The sequence below is a fragment of the Caretta caretta genome, chromosome 1, assembly GCF_965140235.1.
Source record: "Caretta caretta isolate rCarCar2 chromosome 1, rCarCar1.hap1, whole genome shotgun sequence".
Taxonomy (NCBI): Eukaryota; Metazoa; Chordata; order Testudines; family Cheloniidae; genus Caretta; species Caretta caretta.
In genome coordinates, this window is record NC_134206.1 from 232008007 (window position 1) to 232030338 (window position 22332).

Below are 22332 nucleotides of genomic sequence, written 5' to 3' on the forward strand. Positions count from 1 at the left end.
TAACATTTTCCCTCACCAAACACTGCTACGGACTGTTCAAGCAGCTCATTAAATTGATCTTCAGACTCCAAACACAGACTTTTAGAGACCCCCTTTTCACTCCTATTAAAATAGAAATCCCGGCACAATCTTAACTATTATACTGCTACCACATCCACAATAAAAACACCGGGCTTTAAACACACACACATAATTACCTCAAATTTGTATAAAATATATTTTAATTTCCCCTCTCCGTTCATCATCATAAATATTTACAAAAGACATTGTACAATGTAGAATAGTGTGAAATCAGCAGGTTTGACAAATGGGGTTTTGCAAACAGAAAGGGTTCAATAAAGCAGCTAACAGACATACATACTGTACAGGTTGCTGATTACAAAGGGCTCAGCAAACTAGCGGAACAAAACTAGTTCTACAATAGGTTTGCCTCTAAGGTAAAAAAGGTTTTCCAGGAGTAATCTGGGAGGAATCCCAAAACAGTGGTTTGATTATGCATGGTAATATCATCTCTTGTAAGAATCAATACTCCATTCTTGCATGGGAGCATCTGGACTCTTCTTTGAACAATCTGGTTTTAAACTGTTTATTTCTCTGGGTTACCTATAGAACTTGTTTTAATTAGAATTTATTTTTACTTTAAACGTTCAATTAGTAAATGTAGAATAAGGAAAACAGCCATTGTGTTTCATAGCTTTCCCTACAGTTAAAGTAATAATTAGAATCCATCTTTCAGAAACAGTTATAAAAATAGAATCTGATCACCATTCTGAAAAAGAGTCCTGATTTTCTGTGTTGCTCCATACCAAGGGCCAAATTCAGCTCTAGCAGTAAAATTATATCAGATATTATTGTCCCCAGGGTTGGAAATATATACATTTCAGACATCTCAGTAATCTCCTCTAATGTCTATAAGGTATACAGCTGTCCCAGTTAAGTATAGGAGTTAATGCATCACAGAAGAAGATTATAGTATCCCACCTTTCAGAGTCAAATTATTGTCAAACAGAGGAAGTTTGACATCTAGTGGCTATTTAGGGTAATTACTTAGTACTTTTTCTTGAAATATCCTAGGAAATTTTCTATACACCATTCTACACTCTTATTTAGATGCATCGGCAGTCTGCCGAGTGTCAACCATCACCTTTAATGTTAGGCATATGTGTACATCATCTGCAATCTCTTCCGTTAAAATATTAATAATTTTACATTTAGAAGACATACTGCTTACAAAGTGAACCTGTGTTTTCAAATTGTAAAAAATATTCTAAAATGAAAGGTCTACACATCTCAAACATTTTCAATGCTTTTCTTTCATTTCATGAATTTGGGGCGGGGGGGGGGAGCATATATGGCATAATCCTTTGACTGACTCACTCATTTATCTGCACATACAATGTACGAGGTAACACATCCGTACCTGGATACTAATACCATATTGTTTTAATACAACATATTAACGGTGCTGCACTCAAGGGTCACTGGATCACATGTTTTGCAAGAAGATTATAATATTAGAAGTAAGAATGCGAAATACATCAATTATATATTAAAGGATTGTAGTAGCACAAAAAAGTATTTGCAGCTAGTATTAAGTAATAGAATACTCTTTTATATAATACCTTTTATAGTACTTGTATTTTGGAGAAATCAATTCAGTGCATACCCCATATTGCCACTTGCGAACCACCTATTGCCAATACACACACACACACACACACGTACGTTTCTCCTACTATTTTGTGTAGTTACATAACTCAAATGTAGTTTCAACAGTCTCAATTAATAGATAGAGATAAAGGCCAGGATTCTTTCAAAAGTGGCTAGTGATTTTGGATGCCTCAGTGTTTAAGACCTCAACCTTAGACACCTAATATTGGTGAGCAAAGCTTGCAAAACTGTATATTATATAACTGTATGTTACATAAGACATTAAGCAGGAAAAAGCCATTAAGGTCAAACATACTTTACCACTTCTGACTAGTCTTAATCCCACTTTATTACTTTTTAAAATCTCCAGCTCCTCAATTCTCACTTTTCTCCAGATTATAAGATTATATTAACTAATTTTATATCTGCTCTCTTTAAATAGCTATGCTCTATAACAGTGGTTTCAATTTATGGTCCGTGGACCCCTGGAGGTCCATAGACTATGTCTAAGATTTCCAGAGGGATCCATCTATCCCTTCATTCAAATTTTTTTAGGGAACTGCAAATGAAAAGAGGTTGACATCCACTGTTCTATAACATATTTCCAAGGCAATAATATCCCCTGAACTATAGTGACCAAATTGCTTTATTACAGTTACAATATTACTACTTTGGTTGTGTGTTCTGTCCTCTGCTAATATATTTAAATAATACTTTGTATTAAACTATTTTGTTTCTCTCCTTCTGCACCTGTCACATTTGTGCTGTGGGACAATGTTTAACATTGTTTGTCCAGAACTCTCAAAGACTATTGTTTTTTCTTTTGTTTTTACTTGACTACAAAAATTGCACACAATACTTTTAGAAAGGGCAAAGAATTTTAAAATGTAGTGTCCCCTTTTGTACTATAGTACTTTATCTTACAATTTTGCAGTGTGGAAACCATATTTTCAAAGAAAGCATAGAGGTACAAAAACAAACATATCTCAAACTGCGCAAGTAGAGAAAGTCCTACAGAAGTGACATGTATAAATAATACACTTTTCCACTCAATTCGTAGAAGAAAATTACAAATAAAAGCTTTCTTTAAAAAGTATTAAAACATTCAGATTAACACAGTTATTCCTATACATTGTACGGTATCTTTGGGTTAAAGCTTTTTAGCAAAAATATAACCACGACTTGTAAGCACTCTAGTTAGATATGGAGCAAAAAAATTTTGAGGTTGTTGGTCATGAAAAAAATCACATTTTTTCCATATGTGCAGAAAAAGCCATTTCTTTGTGAACAAAGCATAAAAGTCTTAGCAAATATACAGATAGTAAATATGAATTAAAATAAAGCCTTAAAAATTACCAATACAGTACTTGAGGATGTGTGGTTGTTGTGCATTACAGAATTTTACATTCTTCTCATTTGTATAAAAAAGAACCACTAGGAAGCCCATTGTATATCACTGAGTTCTGTTGGATCCCCGAGGCCTCCTTCAGCTTCCAAGTAATTCATGAGTGAAGCCATGGCAGTGTCATCATTTTCACACACTGCATCAAAATCCAACTGGCAACTGTCACCTAGGAAATAAGTAAAGAACACTATTTATGCAGCACAAAAACTTACAGAACAAGGTCACTTTCCAAACAAACTTACTTTTAAAACAGCAGCTGTCCTTGAAGACAAAGGGCACTTTACATTCTTACATGTGTTCAAAGATGGGTAAATTGAAGCAAGGTTTGGATTCAGGAGAGACCGTCAAAAAAATAGGTAACTTGATTCTGGGACTAAACTTATGCCACTCCAGAGGCATACCTTAAACTTCATGCTAATAAAATGACAAATTTCAATTCATGCCAGTTAACTGGCAAACTTCACGCCACACCACTTAAGCAGAAAATTTTATTCCAGTTCACGACACTGAAGGGGGAAAACTCACCTGTCACAGCACACAAAAGAAGAGCTGATCAATTTTTTTCTTCTTGGTTTAAAAAAATGGCCTTATTTTAAATAATCAAAATTTCAAAAGACATTGTTTTCATTTTTCACATTGTTTTCCACATTTTTATTTTAAAACATTCCAGAATTTTGTATTTACCAAAATCTCAGTTTTTGATAGAAAACAAGATTTCAATATAAAAGAAAAACAGGTCAGTCTCAGACCATATGAAATGGAAACAACTTCAAAATTTCAACCTGTATTGCAAAATGTTAATGTTTCTCTCAGCTCTACATACACAAGCATTCATACTTTTTACATGGAGGGTCTGTACATCATGGCAGATTATATTCAGTTCCCTTAATCCTGCACAGCTCCTATTTTTGGAAGGAAGAACTGTGAAGCAGTCTATTTGTGAGTAGTGGAGAGCAAGAGAACAGACAGTAAACTTCTACTCAGGCTCTCTCTGCTATCATGGGGTATAATTATAATGGGAACCATGATAATCTCTCAAAACTGGCAGCATTTTTGAACACACCTACTATACTACCTTGTGATAAAGCTGCAACCATTAACAGAGTTTTCTTTAAAGGATAAGTCATGAATTGTAGTAAAAGAGCTCTTACTGAGAAGAGGTTCATTGCTTGGGAATGAAACAGTGTCCTGATTTTGCCCCAAGGTCTCTAAGCCCTCCATTTCTGAAGGACATAACCGAATCGACTCTTTATTTGGCACCTGAAAGCACACAAAAAATGAAAATAATAAAGTTAGGTTATAAATTGATTAAAACCACCACACAAATTAATGAATTTCTCTCTAAGTCTAAAAAACGATCAAGGCTTCCATTTTCCACTTCATGTGCCATAATCTCTACAAGTTTACTGTAACAATAAAAATATATTTTCATGAAAAATACATTCTAGCTTTAAAAAAGACCCACCACATTTTAGTTTCCATACGTAAACTAAATTATTTGGACTGTGAAAATTTGTTTTAAAAAAAGCTGGTATTTCTGTTGTATTTTAAATCTTGTGTTCAGCATTCTAAGATTTAAAATGGTTTTAAATGGGTTTTAGCGCTTACAAGGAGTCTAGGAGTGCCAGGTTGACAGCAGTGGAAACTGACGTCTTTTCACCTCCAAGATAACAGAGCAAGATCTACCACGGTGGTTTGGCAGTAAACCACTTTTCCTATAGGGGACCGTCCCTAGGGGCAAGAGCCAGGGATAGCTCTGCCACTGCAGCTGTGGAAACAGTTTCCCACATAGAAAAATGAAAAGAGTCCCAGTAAAATAAGTTTGTCTTCATCCCTAGTCCATGCACCATTCATATCTGTAATTTAAACCGAGTACCTCTCTGAGCCCTCTGTTATCTTGGATTCTATGGCACACATTACAGTAGTAGAAGAGAAAACAACAAGACTTCACTGAAGTAACCAGGAACAACACTAAGGGACACATTCAAAGAGAACCTTTAAATCAACACAATATATAGCTGAAGTCCTGGAGAGTGGTTCTATGACCGTAGGCTGCACTAATTAGAGGAAAAAGAAAAGGAGTACTTGTGGCACCTTAGAGGCTAACAAATTTATTTGAGCATAAGCTTTCGTGAGCTTCAGCTCTCTTCATCGGATGCATTCATTTTTTTTTCCTCTCCACTGAATGCATTCGATGAAGTGAGCTGTAGCTCACGAAAGCTTATGCTCAAACAAATGTGTTAGTCTCTAAGGTGCCACAAGTACTCTTTTTCTTCTTGCGAATACAGACTAACACGGCTGCTACTCTGAAACTAATTAGAGGGTAGTTCAATATCTATGAGCCAATCAGTTCTGAGAAGGACAGACCTACAGTAATCCATGGGTGGAATGGACATCAGATATTAAAGAGGGAGAAAGGAGGGAAAAAAATCAATCAGTGTAGCACAACGCTGTTGAAAGAAACTCAGAATCAGAGAAGAAAAGCTACCGTATATACTCGTTCATAAGCCAAATTTTTTTTTAGTAAAAAAGGGAAGCATCAGAGAAGGGGGTCAGCTTATGAACGGGTATAGAGAAGGGAGAGGTGGGACACAGCCACCCTCCCCAACAGAGGGGGCAAGAAGAGGCAGCACAGCCAGCAGAGCCAGAAGGGAAGAGCGGGGCCAGAGTCTCTCCACTTCTGACCACGCTGCTCTCCCGCCAGCCTCTGAAGCAGCTGCAGCTCAGGGGCTGGCAGGCTGTGACTGCGCCGCCTGGCCTGCTGGAGCAGCTCCAGCCGGGCCAGACAGCCTCCCCTGGCCAGCCCCTGGTAAGGTGGGAAGGGATGGGATGGGGGGGGGGATCCCGGGCTAGGGGTGGGGCGGAAAGGGGTTACACGGGGAGGGGTCATGTAGGGAGTGGTCACAGGGGTTACTTCCCTGACCCCCAGCTTCTCCCCTACAAAACATTTTCCCACCAGTTGCTGTCCCGGGACATTTTGTTTACTTAAGTTTACCTGCGTGCCTGCAGACGCTCGAGGAAACAAACCATCTTGGCCCACCAGCAGCTTATCCTGATGGGCCAGGAGCCAAAGTTTGCTGACCCCTGAATTATAGGGTTGGCTTATGAATGGGTCATAAAACTAAGCCATTTTTACTTATCCATCTTGAGGGGATGGGGTGGGGGGTGTTGGGAGTCGGCTTATAAACTATCTGGCTTATGATTGAGTACATAAGGTACGTTTAAGTGGAAAGACAGTGACTGGATTCACAACAATGTTGTTGGAAGGAAAGAAATAAGGGATTGGGAGTATGGTGTACATTGATAACAGTAAGGGCAATATTGTACAATCTTGCAAAAAGATTCTTTATGCATACCCACCCCTATGCTGTGACATCAGTCAACATAGAAGGGTTAGATAGAAGGGTAGAGTCTCATAGCCCTGGTCTACACTGGGGTGGGGGCAGAAATCGATCTAAGTTACGCAACTTCAGCTACGTGAATAACGTAGCTGAAGTTGACGTACTTAGATCGACTCACCGTGGTGTCTTCACCACAGCGAGTCCACTGCTGCCGCTCCCCCGTCGACTCCGCCTGCGCCTCTCGTGGTGGTGGAGTACAGGAGTCGACGGGAGAGTGCTCGGGGGTCGATTTATCGCCTCTAGATGCGATAAATTGACCCCCGCCGGATCGATTGCTGCCTGCCGATCCGGCGGGTAGTGTGGACATACCCATAGAATATGCTGCTTCTCCACCTCTTTTATAAAAAGATTTAAAATTCAGAGGATACACCTCAATGGATTACAATTGTTTCACAGTAGAGAGGGTGAAAGGTACATAGGAATGGTCATAGGAACCAGACATTTATCTTCATATTGCTGAATTGAATTCAGTCTTGGTGAATATTTTTTAACTATCTGATGGCTCCTGGGTGGTGGTTTCAAATAATTTCCAAGTTTAGAAAAGTCCACATCACAAAAAACACCCTCCCCACATCTAGCATTTTTTTGTAGCCTCAGCAAAGATCCCCCAAGACCTTAGTCTTCCCAGCCCTGAGGGATGGTTACTCAAGGCTTGAACTGAGGTTCACTGGTGGTGTAGTGAAGAGAAGTTTGTACTCTTGTTGCCTGTGTCGTACCTCTTCTGTGAGCAGAAGACTTCAATACCCAGGATTGTCAGACACCTTGCACTGGCACTAATTCACACACAAAAATCAGTTTTAAGGTAGATCAAATGTAGGCTTTGAATTATTTGATAGTGACCTTTCATTGAAAGTTCTTGGTGTTAATGATATACTTACATTGCTGCATTTTGGAGTTAAAGTTGGAAAAGATTTCCTCATAAGATCAGATGGACTTAACTCACCAATAGATGGAGAACAGTGTAACCTAAAAAATATACATATGCATGTTGTACAATACATTCACTGTTGAGTATGAACTTCAATCCCTTCCATTTTAAAATGAGAAACTTATTTTGTCAGAGCATAGCAGTACCCACCAAAAAACCACAGGTGATAAGCTTTGAGACTTCAGACAACACTGCTTTGTCAAAAGCGAAGCTTAAATTCGGTCACATAGCTCACACACTTCCTGCTCCAAATTTTGGTAAAGACAGAGAACCAGTGGATCATCATGACACAGGATAATTAGTAGAACCCATTTTTGCTTTTTCTCAATTATCAAAATTAACAGACTTCAGGAAAAACTGTCATGAACACTTCAGTACAAAACTACTCGCTCTGGAGCACATAGCTTCCAAATATCAGAATACAGCTGTTCAGAAATTTTGGTATATAACAGAGTGGGATGAAAAAGAAAAGAAAAAAAAAAAAAAAAGGATGGACTCTCCACAGGTCCTCTTGATATTTGCTTTTACTTCTAGTGTTATTTCATGAAGTTCTATCCTTTCCTTAAATTCTGGCGGGAAAACGAAAGTTACCTCTTTGAGATGGACTCTGCACATACACTCATGAGAGCCTTGGAGATGCAGCACTGATGGCAGAACAACCTTGTAGCAGTGGCATTGGAGCACTCTCATGCCTTCTCCTGCGCCTCCCCTCACTGTTCCTGAACATTCTGCACGAGAGGCGAAAAAGGGGGGCCATGGAGCTCCAGCTGCCTCAGTTCTTACCACAGCCTCCCCAGGTTCAAAGTTGCAATTAGGACTCTGAGGAAAAGGGGAAGGTGGGTAGGGAGTGTGAATGTGAAGAGTCCATTTAGATGAGGACCAGTTATAAAGGAGTAACCTTCATTTCTTTGAGTGGTCTCTGTACATTTTTCATGGGATAGTTTCACAAGCAGTACTAGTCTCTAGAGGGTGAGGTGCTGAGTCCTAACTGAATTATCATTGTAGTACTGCCTTACCAAACTGAGCATCAACCAGGACGCTAGATCTAGGGAGTAGCGCTTTGTGAAAGTATGAATAGAGCTTCAGGTTGCAGTTCTGCTTACTTCTAAAAACTGGGATATGCCTGAGGCATGCCATGGAAGCCACCTTTGCCCTTTGGAGTGTTATCTAAACTACAGTGGGAGAGAAACATCTGCTTGTAGCTTTCCTCTATACAAAACTAACCCACTTACATAAATGCTGAGATGTACTTGGCTGTTCTTTATTTTCACTACCCCCATATGAAATTAAAGCTTTGTTGACTTTCTAAATTCCTTAGAACCATTTAAGTAGAAGGCTATTGCCCTCTTGGCAGCCAAAGTATGCAGTTTTACCAGATCAATGTCTGGATGGACTGATGGAGGTGTGTAGAAGAATGGACTCATTGTTGGAGCACCTGCTCACAGCTGGTGCTGGGGGAGCTTTTTCTTCTCTAATGCCCCCTGCTGATGATTGCTTTGGTCCCGCAGCAGTCATCATCTTCTGAAACTCAGCCCTCCAAGCAGATCATGTTTTATTTCTACCCATTTCAGACTCATAAAAAGTCCAACAAATAGTCCCAATCATTACATCTGGTCTTTGACCCTCAACTCTGGATCCCACCATTGCTATATTGCTGCACTTAGGGCTTTCAGTTGTCTTTAATCCCTTCTTAGGGGCCTCCCGTCACCTTCCCAAGTGACTGCTCAGGGAATCCAGGCCCTCCTACTACACTGGGTTCCAATCCAAGGACCCTGTAATCAGCAGCTGAGGTCTGCTCAGTCAGACCTTTTCTGCTGCCTCTATGGACTTCTTCCTACCCATAGCCTTTTTGCAAGCCCCTTTCTGGGCTCTTGTAATGAGCAATGCCTCCCAGGGCTTCTCCCTGAGTGTTTGGTTCCTGCCCTTGGCAGTGTTGCAGATCCACCACAACTCTCATGTCAGGGCTCCTGCAAACAGGCTCCATGCAGTATTCCACTCCCAAGGTCCTTCCATCTAGGAGTTCTACCTCTGCCCAAATCCTCCAGGATCACCCTCCTGCTCTTGGGTTCGGCCTGTTCCTGGTTGGGCCAGATCTTCCCCTTTACCTCAGGACCCTGCATGAGCCTTCTACCTAATGGGACATCCCAGCTCTAGTCAGTTCCACCACAACTTTCTCTGCGCCAACTCCTGCACTTCAGTTCTTTACTACCAAGAGAGGGACTGCAGGGTTCCTTTCCCTTTCTCCCTGCAGGCCCCTTCTGCTGGGGACCTCCTACTTTTATAGCCTCACCCAGCTCTTTCCCAGCAGGGCTTCATCTTGAATTAGGCTTCGCTCACCACCCAGGTACAAGCAGGTGAGTTAATTGGCCTCTCAAGCCCACATTAACCCTTTCAAACTGAGGATGGGGTATTCATCACACTACCCCTCAAGACTGTACCCTGCCTGGTACAAGGTCTTTTTGCCTTGGGGAGGAGCCTTCTTTAATTGTGCCTATTATCCACCTGTGCATCCCCCCTTCTCATCTTCCAGGAGCACTATCTGAAACTCCAACCTAAACTTCTCTTCAGCTCCCACCTCTCTCTCTTCAGGGCTCCCACAAGGACTTCTCTACTGTTTCTAGTTTTCCTCTTAGACTTGCTGCCTTCAACACCACATCCTCAGTCCCAACCCCCTTAGGTGCTTCCACCACCAAGGCCTCTGGCTTTTTCACCCAGCCCTCAAGTCGCTGATGCGGAGCGGGAGGGTGGTGGTGGTGTCAACCATGTTTTATTAGGGGCAGTGATCTGTATCTGCACTCTCATAAATCTACAGCTAAGGGTAGCATAAAATCCCTCCTTTACCTGTAAGGGGTTAAAAAGCTGAAATAACCTGGATGGCACCTGACCAAAAGGACCAATAAGGGAGGAAGATCCTTTCAAATCTGTGGGGGGAGGTTTTGTTTGTGCTCTCTGTGTGTGCTCTCTCGGGACAGAGAGAGGGACCAGGCAGGAGAAAAACCTCTCCTAAAACCCTACCTGAAATAAGCATCTAAGATTACAAAAATTATAAGTAAAGCAAGGAAATGCGTTAGATTATCTTTTGTTTTATCTTGTGAATTTTCCCTATGCTAAGAGGGAGGTTTATTCCTGTTTTCTTGTAACCTTAAAAGTTTTGCCTAGAGGGTGTTTTAAATCTTATTACCCTGTAAAATTACCTTCCATCCTGATTTTACAGAGGTGCTTCTTTTACTTTTTTCTTTATAATAAAGTTCTGCTTTTAAGAACCTGATTTGTTTTTAGTGTCATAAAAACCCAAGGGTCTGGTCTGTGCTCACCTTGTTTACCTATTTGGTTGGTATATTTTTCTCAAGCCTCCCCAGGAAAGGGGGTGAAGGGGCTTAGGGGGATATTTTGGGGAAACAGGAACTCCAAGTTGTCCTTTTCCTGAATCTTTGTCTAACTCACTTGGTGGTGGCAGCAATACCGTCCAGGGACGAGGAAGAATTTGTGGCTTGGGGAAGTTTTTAATCTAAGCTGGTAGAAACAAGCTGAGGGGGGTCTTTCATGCGGGACTCCACATCTGCACCCCAGAGTTCAGAGTGGGGAGGGAACCCTGACATACAAACATATTGTTCAGACTCTGTATTTACCCCAACTTCCACCCAATTTGTTGCAGGGGTAGTACACCTCTGTGTTCCCTCGAGCCTCCTAACTAATAGGGCTTAGTTAGCTGTCAGGGCCACAGCCACACCTGTTTTACCTGCAACCATTATACTGGCACTGCAGGACAGCCACTCCTTCTCTTCCCCATTGCTCAGGCCCCATTCTCTCTCTAGCTGCAGCTCACTTTCCCTTGAGGGTAGTGCCTGTTTAAATGCCCCACTACCATACCAAAAATCTCCTTACCCATGATTTGGCCAAGCCTTTTCAGTTATTTCCATGCTTTTCCCCCCAGAGCAAGCCTGTGTGTCATGATACACATAGGGGAAGGCCTTTCCTGCCCACCAGCATAGCACACGACCCTGGCTGGTCCTCGGCACTCCTGGCTCCCAAATAATTTTTCTTTACCCTATGCCTGTGGCAACTGAGTGCTTCCTTTCTCAGGCTCTCCAGGAGGTTTGTTGCTCCTTCTCCAATAAGAACAGTCACTCTGTAGATCCAAACTGCACCTCCCACTGCAACTGTTGGTTCTCCAGGAACTACAACAGTGCCTGAGTCTGCTTTGGGTGCTTAGTCTTTTCCTGAAACAAACCCATGAAATCTGGCAACCACATAATGTCCCTCCATGCTCCACAGTGGGAGAGTAACCCTTTCAAGAAGGCCTCAGTATATACTAACTCCTCCCTCTTTTTTTCTTTCCTTTTTCCTATGCACCAGTGACCCTTCTCACTTTCTCCTTATTTGAGAGCTGACTGTTCTGTCTGCACTCTTCACCTATGTAGAAGAGCAAACTTACAACTGGAGCATCCCCTCATAGCTGGGCGTGGTGTAGCAGCTCTTTCTTCTTTAACTTCCCCTGCCAATGATCACTCTAGTTCCACAGTGGTCCGCCTCTTCTGGCAACAACATGCGTCCTGCGCATGTAATAGAATGAGGAGGAAGGGTATTGTTATTTAAAGGCTGGAATACCAGTTCTTCTTCTTGATGGTTGTTAGGATATAGATATTCAGGCCTGTTTGCAAAGGCCTATACTCTAAGAATTTAGGTGTATTCTTATCACTTAGCCAGTTATAGAGGTATAAAAGAAAGACTCAAAATCACTGTCTGCCGGTGTAAGGGCCTTCTCTGACTGTGACAGTCTGAGGCCCTGTTCTTAGGCTAAGGCCTATGGCTAAGCAACAGAGGCAGCAATAAGCTGGGAAGCGAATGGTCACATCCTCACATTCCAAACTAGTCACATTGAAATAAAGTGCTATTGGGCTATTAGGAATACAATCCTGTCCTGATAATGCCTCTCGCCTCCACAGAAAGGGAAGTGCCTAGAAGCTGTAGAAGGAAACTTAGTTTGATAGCATCCTGTCTGGCAAGAACTCACTTATCAATAGCTGGGATGTGAAATCCTCATTTCTGTGTTGTTCTATCACCGTAGTCCCCATTTCTCTATTGTTTGTCTGCATAATTTCTGTCTGGTTCTGTGATTGTTCCTGTCTGCTGTATAATTAATTTTGCTGGGTGTAAACTAATTAAGGTGGTGGGATATAATTGGTTAAATAATCATGTTACAATATTTTAGGATTGGTTAGTTAAATTTCAGTAAAATGATTGGATAAGTCTAAGACTAAGCAGAACTCAAGTTTTACTATATAGTCTGCAGTCAATCAGGAAGTGGTGGGTGTGGGTGGAGGAAGGGAACAGGGAATGGGGATGGGGAATTGGAATCATGTTTTGCTAAGGGAGGGAATGGGAACGGAATAGGGGTTGGGAAATTGGAATCATGTTTTGCTAAGGGGGGGAATGGGAACAGGGACACAGGTAAGGCTCCGTGGTGTCAGAGCTGGGAAGGGGGACATTAAGGAAGGAAACTGGAATCATGCTTGCTGGAAGTTCACCCCAATAAACATTGAATTGTTTGCGCCTTTGGACTTCGGGTATTGTTGCTCTCTGTTCATGCGAGAAGGACCAGGGAAGTGGGTGAAGGAATAAGCCCCCTAACAATGGTTAGTAGATCTCAAGAGATCTAGCTGTAGATCTAGTGTCATTCAGATTTTTCTAAGACTGCATCTGATCTTGTACCAAACAGACTATCTCCTTAAAAGGCAAGGTCTTCCATATGTGTTCTTATATTTTTGGTGAAGGTCAGATGATCTCAGCCATGAATGCTGCTTTAATGCGACAGCTGACACCACTGCCCTGGCTGCTGTGTCTCAGGGGTCAAATATGGCTCAGGACTTCCACCAGCTTTTACTAGTCTTCAGGAAGAGATGTGGCAAAAATAGCCTTCTTCTCCCACAGATAGTACTGGTAGCTGGACATCACAACTTGATGATTAGAAACCCCAACATCCACGGACCCTGAAGAGAAGACTTTTTTCTGCTGAGGGCATCGAGCTTTTTTCTTTTTTGGCTGGATGGGCTAAAATATGCCTGTCCTTTCGTTCTTTAGGAAACAGCAGCAACTACCAGTGAACTGGGAGCTGGATGTTTGTGGGAAAAGTCCATATATTTCATATAGCACATATAGTAAGTAGAAAAGTTTATCAAGACATTAAGAATTTGACCATATAAGCTTGGCTAGCTGCAATAATGGTTCCAAAATGAGGAGTGTGATTTTACCGCTGGAAGGAGATTCCAGAATAAACACAGGATGAGAAGTCTCTTCCACTGTGAATATTTTCTACACTGTAGCCATTCTTTCTACTAGTTAATGTAACTGAGCATCATCTTCTGACAGAGAAGAAGCTGAGGAGACCCCACATAAGAATGGCCACGCTGGGTCAGACCAATGGTCTATCTAGCCCAGGATCGTCTTCCCACAGCGAATGGTACCAGATGCTTCAGAGGGAATGAACAGAACAGGACATTTTATTATAGAGTGATCCATCCACTGTCATTCAGTCACAGCTTTTGGCATTCACAGATTTAGGGACACCCAGATCATGTGGTTTATCCCTGACGATCTTGGCTAATAGCCACTGATGGACCTATCCTCCATGAACTTATCTCATTCTTTTTTGAACTCAGTTGTACTTTTATATATCAGGAGACACTGGTTGACTGGTTCCATGCCAGTGTTCTGGAATTTGGTGACACCTTCTGGTTCATCTTCTGAAAAGATATCAGGGACTAACATTGGACAAGGGTCCCTCTGAAGTGGAGGTGCAGACTGATCCAGATGAGTTCGATCCAATGCGTAAAGTTTACCCTGTTCCCTCTGAGGAGAGGGGATCTTTGTAAAGATGGGACTGGCCAGCATCCTTTTAATAGCTAGGCAAAGGCCAGTAAGGTCTGTGACGAGTTTGGTCACAGAAACTCCCTCAAGACTGTCACTAGATGTGCTGGGATACCACTGCGAACAAACCCCCCTGCCAGAGAAGTCTTCCCTCCACTCCCATCTTGTGGATCTAGACACACCAGTCAGCTACAGCACATGACCAAGAGGTCATGCCCCCCTGCAGTTCACAGAAACTAAGATTCACTTAGCCCAGGGGCTTCTCAGTTAACAGGGACTTTCCCAACACCCAGTATTCAGTCTTTCTGGTAGACTAAACCCCAATTGAATCCGTTTTGCTCTGTATAAAGCTTATACAGGGTAAACTCAAATTGTCCACCCTCTCGAACACAGAGAGATATGCACAGCTGTTTACTACCTGGGGGAGCAATTACTAACTCTGGGTTAATTAATAAACAGAACTGATTTTATTAAGTATAAAAAGTAGGATTTAAGTGGTTTCAAGTAATGACAGACAGAACAAAGTAAGTTACCAAGCAAAATAAAACAACACACACAAGTCTAAGCCTAATACATTTAAGAAACTGAATACAGGTGTAAATCATCCTCAGAGATGTTCCAATAAGCTTCTTTCACAGACTAGACTCCTTCTTAGTCTGGGCCCAATCCTTTCCCCAGTACAGTTTTTGTTAGTTCCAGCTTAGGTGGTAACTAGGGGATTTCTCATGATTGATGCCCCTTTGTTCTGTTCTACCCGCTTTATAGCTTTGGCCCAAGGCGGGAATCCTTTGTCTCTCTGGGTTCCCACCCCTCCTTCTAAATGGAAAAGCACCAGGTTTAAGATGGGTTCCAGTATCAGGTGACATGGTCACATGTCACTAAGACCTCATTCTTCATTACCCACAGGCTGGCCCCCATATCCACAAGAAGGCTTGCAGGTAAATAAATCATCTACAGCCAATTGTCCTAGTCAATAAAAGCCATCAAGATTCTAAACCACCATTAATGGCCCACACTTTGCATAATTACAATAGGACCTCAAAGTTAACTTCATATTTCTAGGATTAAATACAAGAATGATACATACAGACAAATAGGATGAACACACTCAGTAGATTGTAAGTTTTGTAATGATACCTTACAAGAGACCTTTTGCATAAAGCATATTCCAGTTACATTATATTCACATTCCAAGCATACTTGCATAAAGCATGTGGAGTGCAATGTCACAAGGTCATCTAACCCAAGGTGGTATATTCCATTCTTGCCAGTATTCAGCGTCGGATTCTCCATCCTATACTCCTAGGGGAATTATGCACCACTATGCATGTGCAGAATTCATGTCCACCACAGATTTCTTTGCTGACAGGAAAGCAAAGGGAAGCTGCAAGAGAAGTTACGCAACGCTCCCTAGCTGTGCAGGTACATCGTTTTAGGCACCCAGAGCAGCCGGCGGACCAGTAAATCACCACAGGGCTGTGGACACCCCAGCCAGTGGCTCCTACCCTGAGCCGGAATCAGCTGCTAGTTCTGGCTGGGCTGGAGGCAGGGGAGGACAGGATTTCCTCTTCCTCTGCACAGAGTGGCTGAGGCTGTGTCAGACCCACCCCCAGAGACCTTCCCCAGCTGCAGAAAGCTCAGCATCCTTCCTTGCTTCCTGCCCCCATCGCTCCTCAGCTGAAGGGGGGGGCAGGGGGCACTGAATAGGGAGTTGCTCTCCCATCCGCCCAATCCCTGTGCATCTGGACCTACCATACCCAGACACCTCTGCCAATCCTCACCCTGTACATCCAGAACCTCCCGAGCCCTCCATACTGGACCCCCACCCCATTGAACCTCAACCCCTGCATCTGGAGCCCCCTGCCCCCAGACCTCCTGCCTCCAGACCACCCCACACTGAGCTCCCTGCACTCAAACCCCCACCCTGATGAGCCCCACCCCCATTAGCCCCCACATCCAGACCCCCATGCCACTGACCCCCAACTAGCTGCACCCAGACTCCCACTGCCCCAGCACCCAGACCCCTCCACTGAGCCCCAACTGCTTTCACCTGGAAGCCCCTGCAGAGTCCCATTGCCCCTGCATCTGGACCCCCCCCCATGAGCCTCTGTGCATCCAGATCCCCCCACACACCTAAACCCCCCACTGAGCTTCCTGCCCCCAGACTGTCCCATATAGAATCCTCTCACCCACACCTGGATCCCCCCCACACTGAGGCCGTCCACACTTAGATCCTGCCTGGTTGAGCTTGCCTGCCCCACACATGGTGCACCAAACGTAGAGGAGCAAGGCCCCAGGGTGTTTCTGGGGTAGTCCCAGGCCTTGTGCTATGTCATGGTTGGGTGCAACCTCACCACTGAGTCTGTGTCCTGGGGGTGGGGAGGCTGCAGGGTGATCTCCCACCTTTGTACAACCAGTGGCCTGTGCTCCCCACTGCCATGCTGGACCCTCTGCATTTATTTATTGACAAATTAAAATTCTGCACAATTTTGCAAGGTTTTAAAATATTGAGCGCAGAATTTTTAGTTTTTTGGCACAAAATGCCCTTATGAGTAATCCTAATATCCCTGTTGGATAAGGGTATTCTGTTTGTCTAAATTATCTGTATGTTGTGTCAGTTTAATGTCTTCTAGTGTATCTGAGCCACTCCACAGGAGAAAAAAAGGCGGCAAGTTAACAGGTCTGTACTGGCCCGAGTCTTCAGACTGTGGATCCCAATGCAGATGAGAGAGAATTCAAACTTGAGAGAGTATTAGTCTTGGTAAGTATAGTACAGAAAATGGCGAGGCAAGCTTCCCTAGGGACCCTGTAGATGTCCTGAGGAATGTAGCAACACTTCAGGGGAAACCTGTAACTTGGAGGAGGGATTTCTACTTTTTTTCCCAGTGGGGAAGATGCAGGAGGGATACCCAACATATATAATATATATTTTAGATTCCCTTGCCTTTCTGCCCAGAGGATCCCTGAACCGGGGTGGCCTTTGGCTCAAAGTATGGTTCTCACTGCAGAGTATGGTTCTGGAACTGATTTATGAACTTATCTGCTTCCATTACTGCAGCGGTGGCCCAACATTGAGGTTTCTGAAGTTGTGTCTGGAGCCTTTTTGGCCATTATTTTGGGGGGTGGGGTTGGGGGGAGGAGAGGAGAAATAGATATGCTTGTTACATTGGGGTATGACCTTTCTTTCCAGATTTATTGTCACTGGGATCCTTTATTTTTGGTTTGGGCTCCGAAGGTCTTGGAATTGAGGCCATGGGATCTGAGGGGGCCCTGGTGTACAGACTGGTCTGCTAACAGAAGCCAACGGGTGCACCATTTCTTTTGCTCAGAACAGAAGGTGCTGGATCCCAGCGATTGCATTCCTAAAGCTTGGTTCTCCCATCAAAGGTCAACACTTGCAGGAACCCATCTTGCTGAACGGTTAGATCTGATGGCTGCAGATCCTTTGGTACGGTGATGCTAGATTTTACCCCAGTAATGGGGGTCGGTAATTGGGACAGGATTGTATACTCTTTTGAATCCTTGAAGGAGCTGGGGCTGAAGCAGGCCTATCTGTATTCATGGATTCTAAAAATCTGGAACCAGAAGACTTAGCCATTAAGGCTTCCTGGAGAAGTAATTCCAGAATATTTGGAGCTGGTTTTCACATACCTTATGAGTTCTAAGTGTGAAGGTGTGCCATATGGCACAGCAAGATGGAGAATACCTTCTCCGATCTAAGTCAAATACCTTGCATGGGTGTATGAAGCTGGTAACACAGCAGGAGAAGAGACACACCTCTTAAATCTTAGTCTTTTCTCTTTTGGATCTGTGGATTTATGCTGAGGCACAGGAATAGACTAAAATGAATTTAAAAAACTCTACTTCTTTAGAAGAACTTTTATTTAAATGGTTAATTCTACATTAACAGAGCTAGTCAAGGAATGAGTTTTGAGTCGATGATTCCCAGTCGGAATGACTTGGTGAGGTTCATGGTCTGGCTGCAACTGTGCTTGAAAGGAACTGAGGAGGCTGGAATGCCAGACCACCTTTTAGAACCTCACCCTCACAATATTCGGGAACAGTGAGTAGAGGGGTGGGCTCTAAGGCTTTCCAACAGGCACTGCTACAAGAAGGTTCCACATTAGAGCTGCACTGATGGCACATCTCTTAAGTATGAACAGGCAGAGGCCATTTGAAGGTAAGATTATTTCTAGTCCCCAGGTATCTGTTCTAATTTAATTAAAGTGAAGATGTGACAAATCCAGAATAATACAATTTTTAGAAATCTGGGTGAATAAGCAAACTTTTTAAAATAAAGAATGACTAGCATACTACTAAGATAGTTATCAGGTCAGTGCTCTGCACTGTCATGAAGAATCTCAGGTTAGGTTGCTATACTTGGTCTCTCCTGAGGCAGTGTACCAATGCTGAACCAAAAAACACCTACTCATATGATATGATAAAATAAAAGCAGTACACTAGTGAATTCCCAATTACTTATGCTTCTCCCATCACATTCTACTCTTCTTTGCTTAAAAGCTTAAAATACAATTTCAATTTTCATTACCTTTCTAAGTTCATTACTTCATTTGCAATCTCAGTTCCTATGCTTCCAGCACCAAGTATTGTTCCAGAGGACATCCCAGGCACACTGGGAAAAGACTGCTTTGAAGTATCTACAATTACAAAATGAAAACTAAGTTCATTAAATGTTAAAATATTTTCACTATACAGCAGGAAACAATTAACCCATCTCTTCTCAACCTTTAACCTCTTATTTACCTAAAACAGATTCCTTACTCGTGTTACTAACAACTTAGAGAGAATTTTATAAATCTAATTGATTTTCATTGTTCACTTATCTTCGCATTTTACTAAGCTTCACCAATGAAACTATTGCATTTCATTTACAATCAGGGTGGACCACTTAAATCATGATTTAAATTGGCAATCATTTTGCATTTGTATTTTTTAGTTATTTTCCTAAAGAAAGGTTAATTCTCATTAATTAATAACCATTAAAACACATTGATGTGAAATAAAATATAGCATTTACACTAACTTTGGTGCTTCTTTTTTGGTAACCAAGAAGATACAATGTATCTACACAAGATTATTTAATCTATTATAGTTTAATTTACATCTATTCAGATTCTTAATTTTTACACCTTTTATTTATGTTAGAAAATAGTGAACAATGCACTTATTACATGTTGATTTTTTACTTGTAATTTGTGTCAAGCTCTGTGTGATGAAAATTAAAATTAAATTAATTTTTTTTATTAGCTAAATGTGCTGGATACCTAAGAAAAAAGTTTTACAATGTTTATCAGAATGTGTTTTGCATCTAAAACTGACTGATTTATTAAACAAAGGAAGTAGTATCTGTAGTTAGTGAATTGAACACATTGTTTCTGGTCACCATGTTCTTCAAGACTGCCATTTAACTGAACTGGTTAAATAAACTGAAATGAAAATATTCTCTTTGCACTTGCACAAGACTCTCAAAAATGACCATACTGGGTCAGTACAATGGTATATCTAGCCTAGTATCCTGTCTGACAGCAACTAATACCAGATGCTTCAGAGGGAATGAACAAAACAGGGCAATTATTGAGTGATCCATCCCCTGTCATCCAGTCCCAGCTACTGGCTGTCAGAGGCTACAGACACCCAGAACATGGGGTTGCATCCCTGACCATCTTGGCTAACAGCGACTGATTGACCTATCCTCCATGAACTTATCTAATTCCTTTTTTAATCCAGTTATACTTTTGGAAACAAGTTCCAAAAGGTTGACTGTGCATTGGTGAGAAAATACTTCTGTTTGTTTTAAACCTGCTGCCTAACAATTTAATTGGGTGATCCCTGGTTCTTGTATTATGTGAAGGAGTAAATACCGCTTGCTTATTCACTTTCTCCACACCACTCATGATTTTACAGACCATCATATCCCCCCTTATTCATCTCTTTTCCAAGCTGAAAAGTCCTAGTCTTTTTAATACCTCCACATGTTCCATACCTTTAATCATTTTTGTTGTCCTTCTCTATACCCTTTCCAATTCTAATACATCTTTTTGAGATGGGGCGACCAGAACTGCACACAGTATTCAAGGTGTGGGCATACCATGGATTTATACAGTGACCATACCTGGTCTCTGAGGGCCACAACCCCCAGCACTGAATGCACACATATGCCACCCGTCCACAAGGCAGGTAATCATACATGTTGCATTCAGTACAACAAACAGGATAGCCCCCCACTCTGCTGCTGGACTTCTGCCTGAATTCTTTTTACTCCTGCAGCTTTTTTTTGTTTTTGTTTCCTACTTCTGTCAAAAGCTGACTTAGCATTTCAGCAAACGCTGGTTCCAGGTGCATTGCCAATGACTTCCACCAGTTCAGTGGTTTTACTTTTTTTAAAACTTTGGCAGCAAATATGTACTGCTTAATTTTTTAAAATTTACATTATCTTCATAAATTATAGTAAATTTAGGCCTTAAACATAAATTGTCATAATTTAAAATTTAATTTTAAATGTTTTTTTAAAAGGCTACATTTAAATAAAAAACTGATTTTAATGTGATTTTTAAAGCACTGATTTTTATCCATCCTGATTATCATCAATTTCACGTTTTTCTACACATGTACTGTGCTGCAGTTTACCAAACTGCAAAGGAATGTTTAAAAATTGTCGTTTCTTTTAAAGTCACCTTTTATAAACCTTGCAGGTTCTGTAACTCTAACCCTCCTTTTTCTTGAAAAAACACAAACATTTAAATATAAATACTCATACTGTCTGTGCTGTGTTTCCTATCAAGAGTGCCAATAGCGTAAGATTGTTTTTTTCGTTTTACTTTAAAAAAAATTTTTTTTTAATTATCTGCGTACAAAGCCCAGCTAAAAGAGGATGAGTGAAAAAGAAAAGGTCTGTGGCTAGATGACATAGCAAGTAAGGAAGCAGGTAGACAACTGATTCTATTTACAGCATATAAACACCGAGATAAATCTGTCAGTACCATCCTACATTCATAATTGGGTACGCGTAAACATCCCAACATTATAATACCAACTAATATTAAACAAATATTATCATGATTAAACTCAGAATGAACCCTTCATCTTTTCTTTTGAACTTGCTCTGTGTTAGCAGTGTATCATTCTGCCTAGCTGAATACACAAGTTTAGGAGAAGGTGAATAAGGGAGACCAGGCAAATAATCATGATACCTTGGATCACAAAGGGACGCAGTGAGCTACAGGAGCTAAAGATGCTATGTTTAAGTACAGAGCTTTGTATTGGCTTTGAGAAAGCTTATTTTCCTCATACAACCCACTTGGATCAGATGGTCACAGGACCCAGATTATTCCAATACTATATACTAATCGCTTATGGAATGATCTTGTAAGAAATGTACACACGACGACGATAACATTTTGTGACCTAAAAACTGTACTTGCCTTCTGAGGACTGGGAACTACAGGGTAGTAATGCTTCGTCTCCCGACTCATTGTGACTCCTTAGAATTTAAGGGCATAGAAAAAAAATCAGTAAAATTTAAAACACAATACATAGTATACTTGGTATTTGAATGAAAGCAGTACATGAAACCGAGTAAAACATGTCACAATTCTGGGCACATGACAAAGTTATATATGTTTGATCCTTTTTCACCAGAAAAACTGAATTCCTACTGCTAAATAGGAATGCTCTGTGTGTTATTGCTTTGTGCCAGGACAATCCCACTTTCTGTGGCATCAGGTGAAAGATTTAGCTCCACTTATTCGCCAGTTTTGTTTAGGTTATATTTTACAACCAGTGAAGGAAGCTAGAGCAACAGAAAACACAAAGAATTAGACCATACTCCTCTATCATGAGCAGTGAGGAATGCACTTTGTCTAAAACCTGCCCAGGAACATAACTCACCAGGATGGGTAATCCTAATGTGCAAGGGGACCCATGTTTGACCTGCAGATTGGTGAAGAACAGCTGCTTAGGCTTGTGTCTGAGGAAAGTCACATAAATGCCTCCAAGCACCTCAGGATGAATCTGTGCTCCCTTCTTCCCAGCTTAAGGAGTAGTAAATTCCATGCAAACTT

At 41.7% G+C, this 22332-nt stretch overlaps 1 protein-coding gene across 1 annotated transcript in view; it reads right to left on the minus strand.

Moving 5' to 3' along the window:
* Positions 1-203: 203 nt before the first annotated feature.
* The window catches only part of BMAL2 (basic helix-loop-helix ARNT like 2), a 60808-nt gene continuing 38679 nt past the window's right edge, over positions 204-22332 (minus strand). The window contains exons 12-16 of the mRNA XM_048825838.2: positions 21694-21752; positions 18801-18909; positions 7335-7422; positions 4207-4315; positions 204-3221 (exon numbers count right to left, since the gene is read on the minus strand). Of these exons, the coding sequence (XP_048681795.2) occupies positions 3085-3221; positions 4207-4315; positions 7335-7422; positions 18801-18909; positions 21694-21752 (502 nt within the window). The 3' untranslated portion in view covers positions 204-3084. The remainder of the gene's footprint in view (positions 3222-4206; positions 4316-7334; positions 7423-18800; positions 18910-21693; positions 21753-22332) is intronic.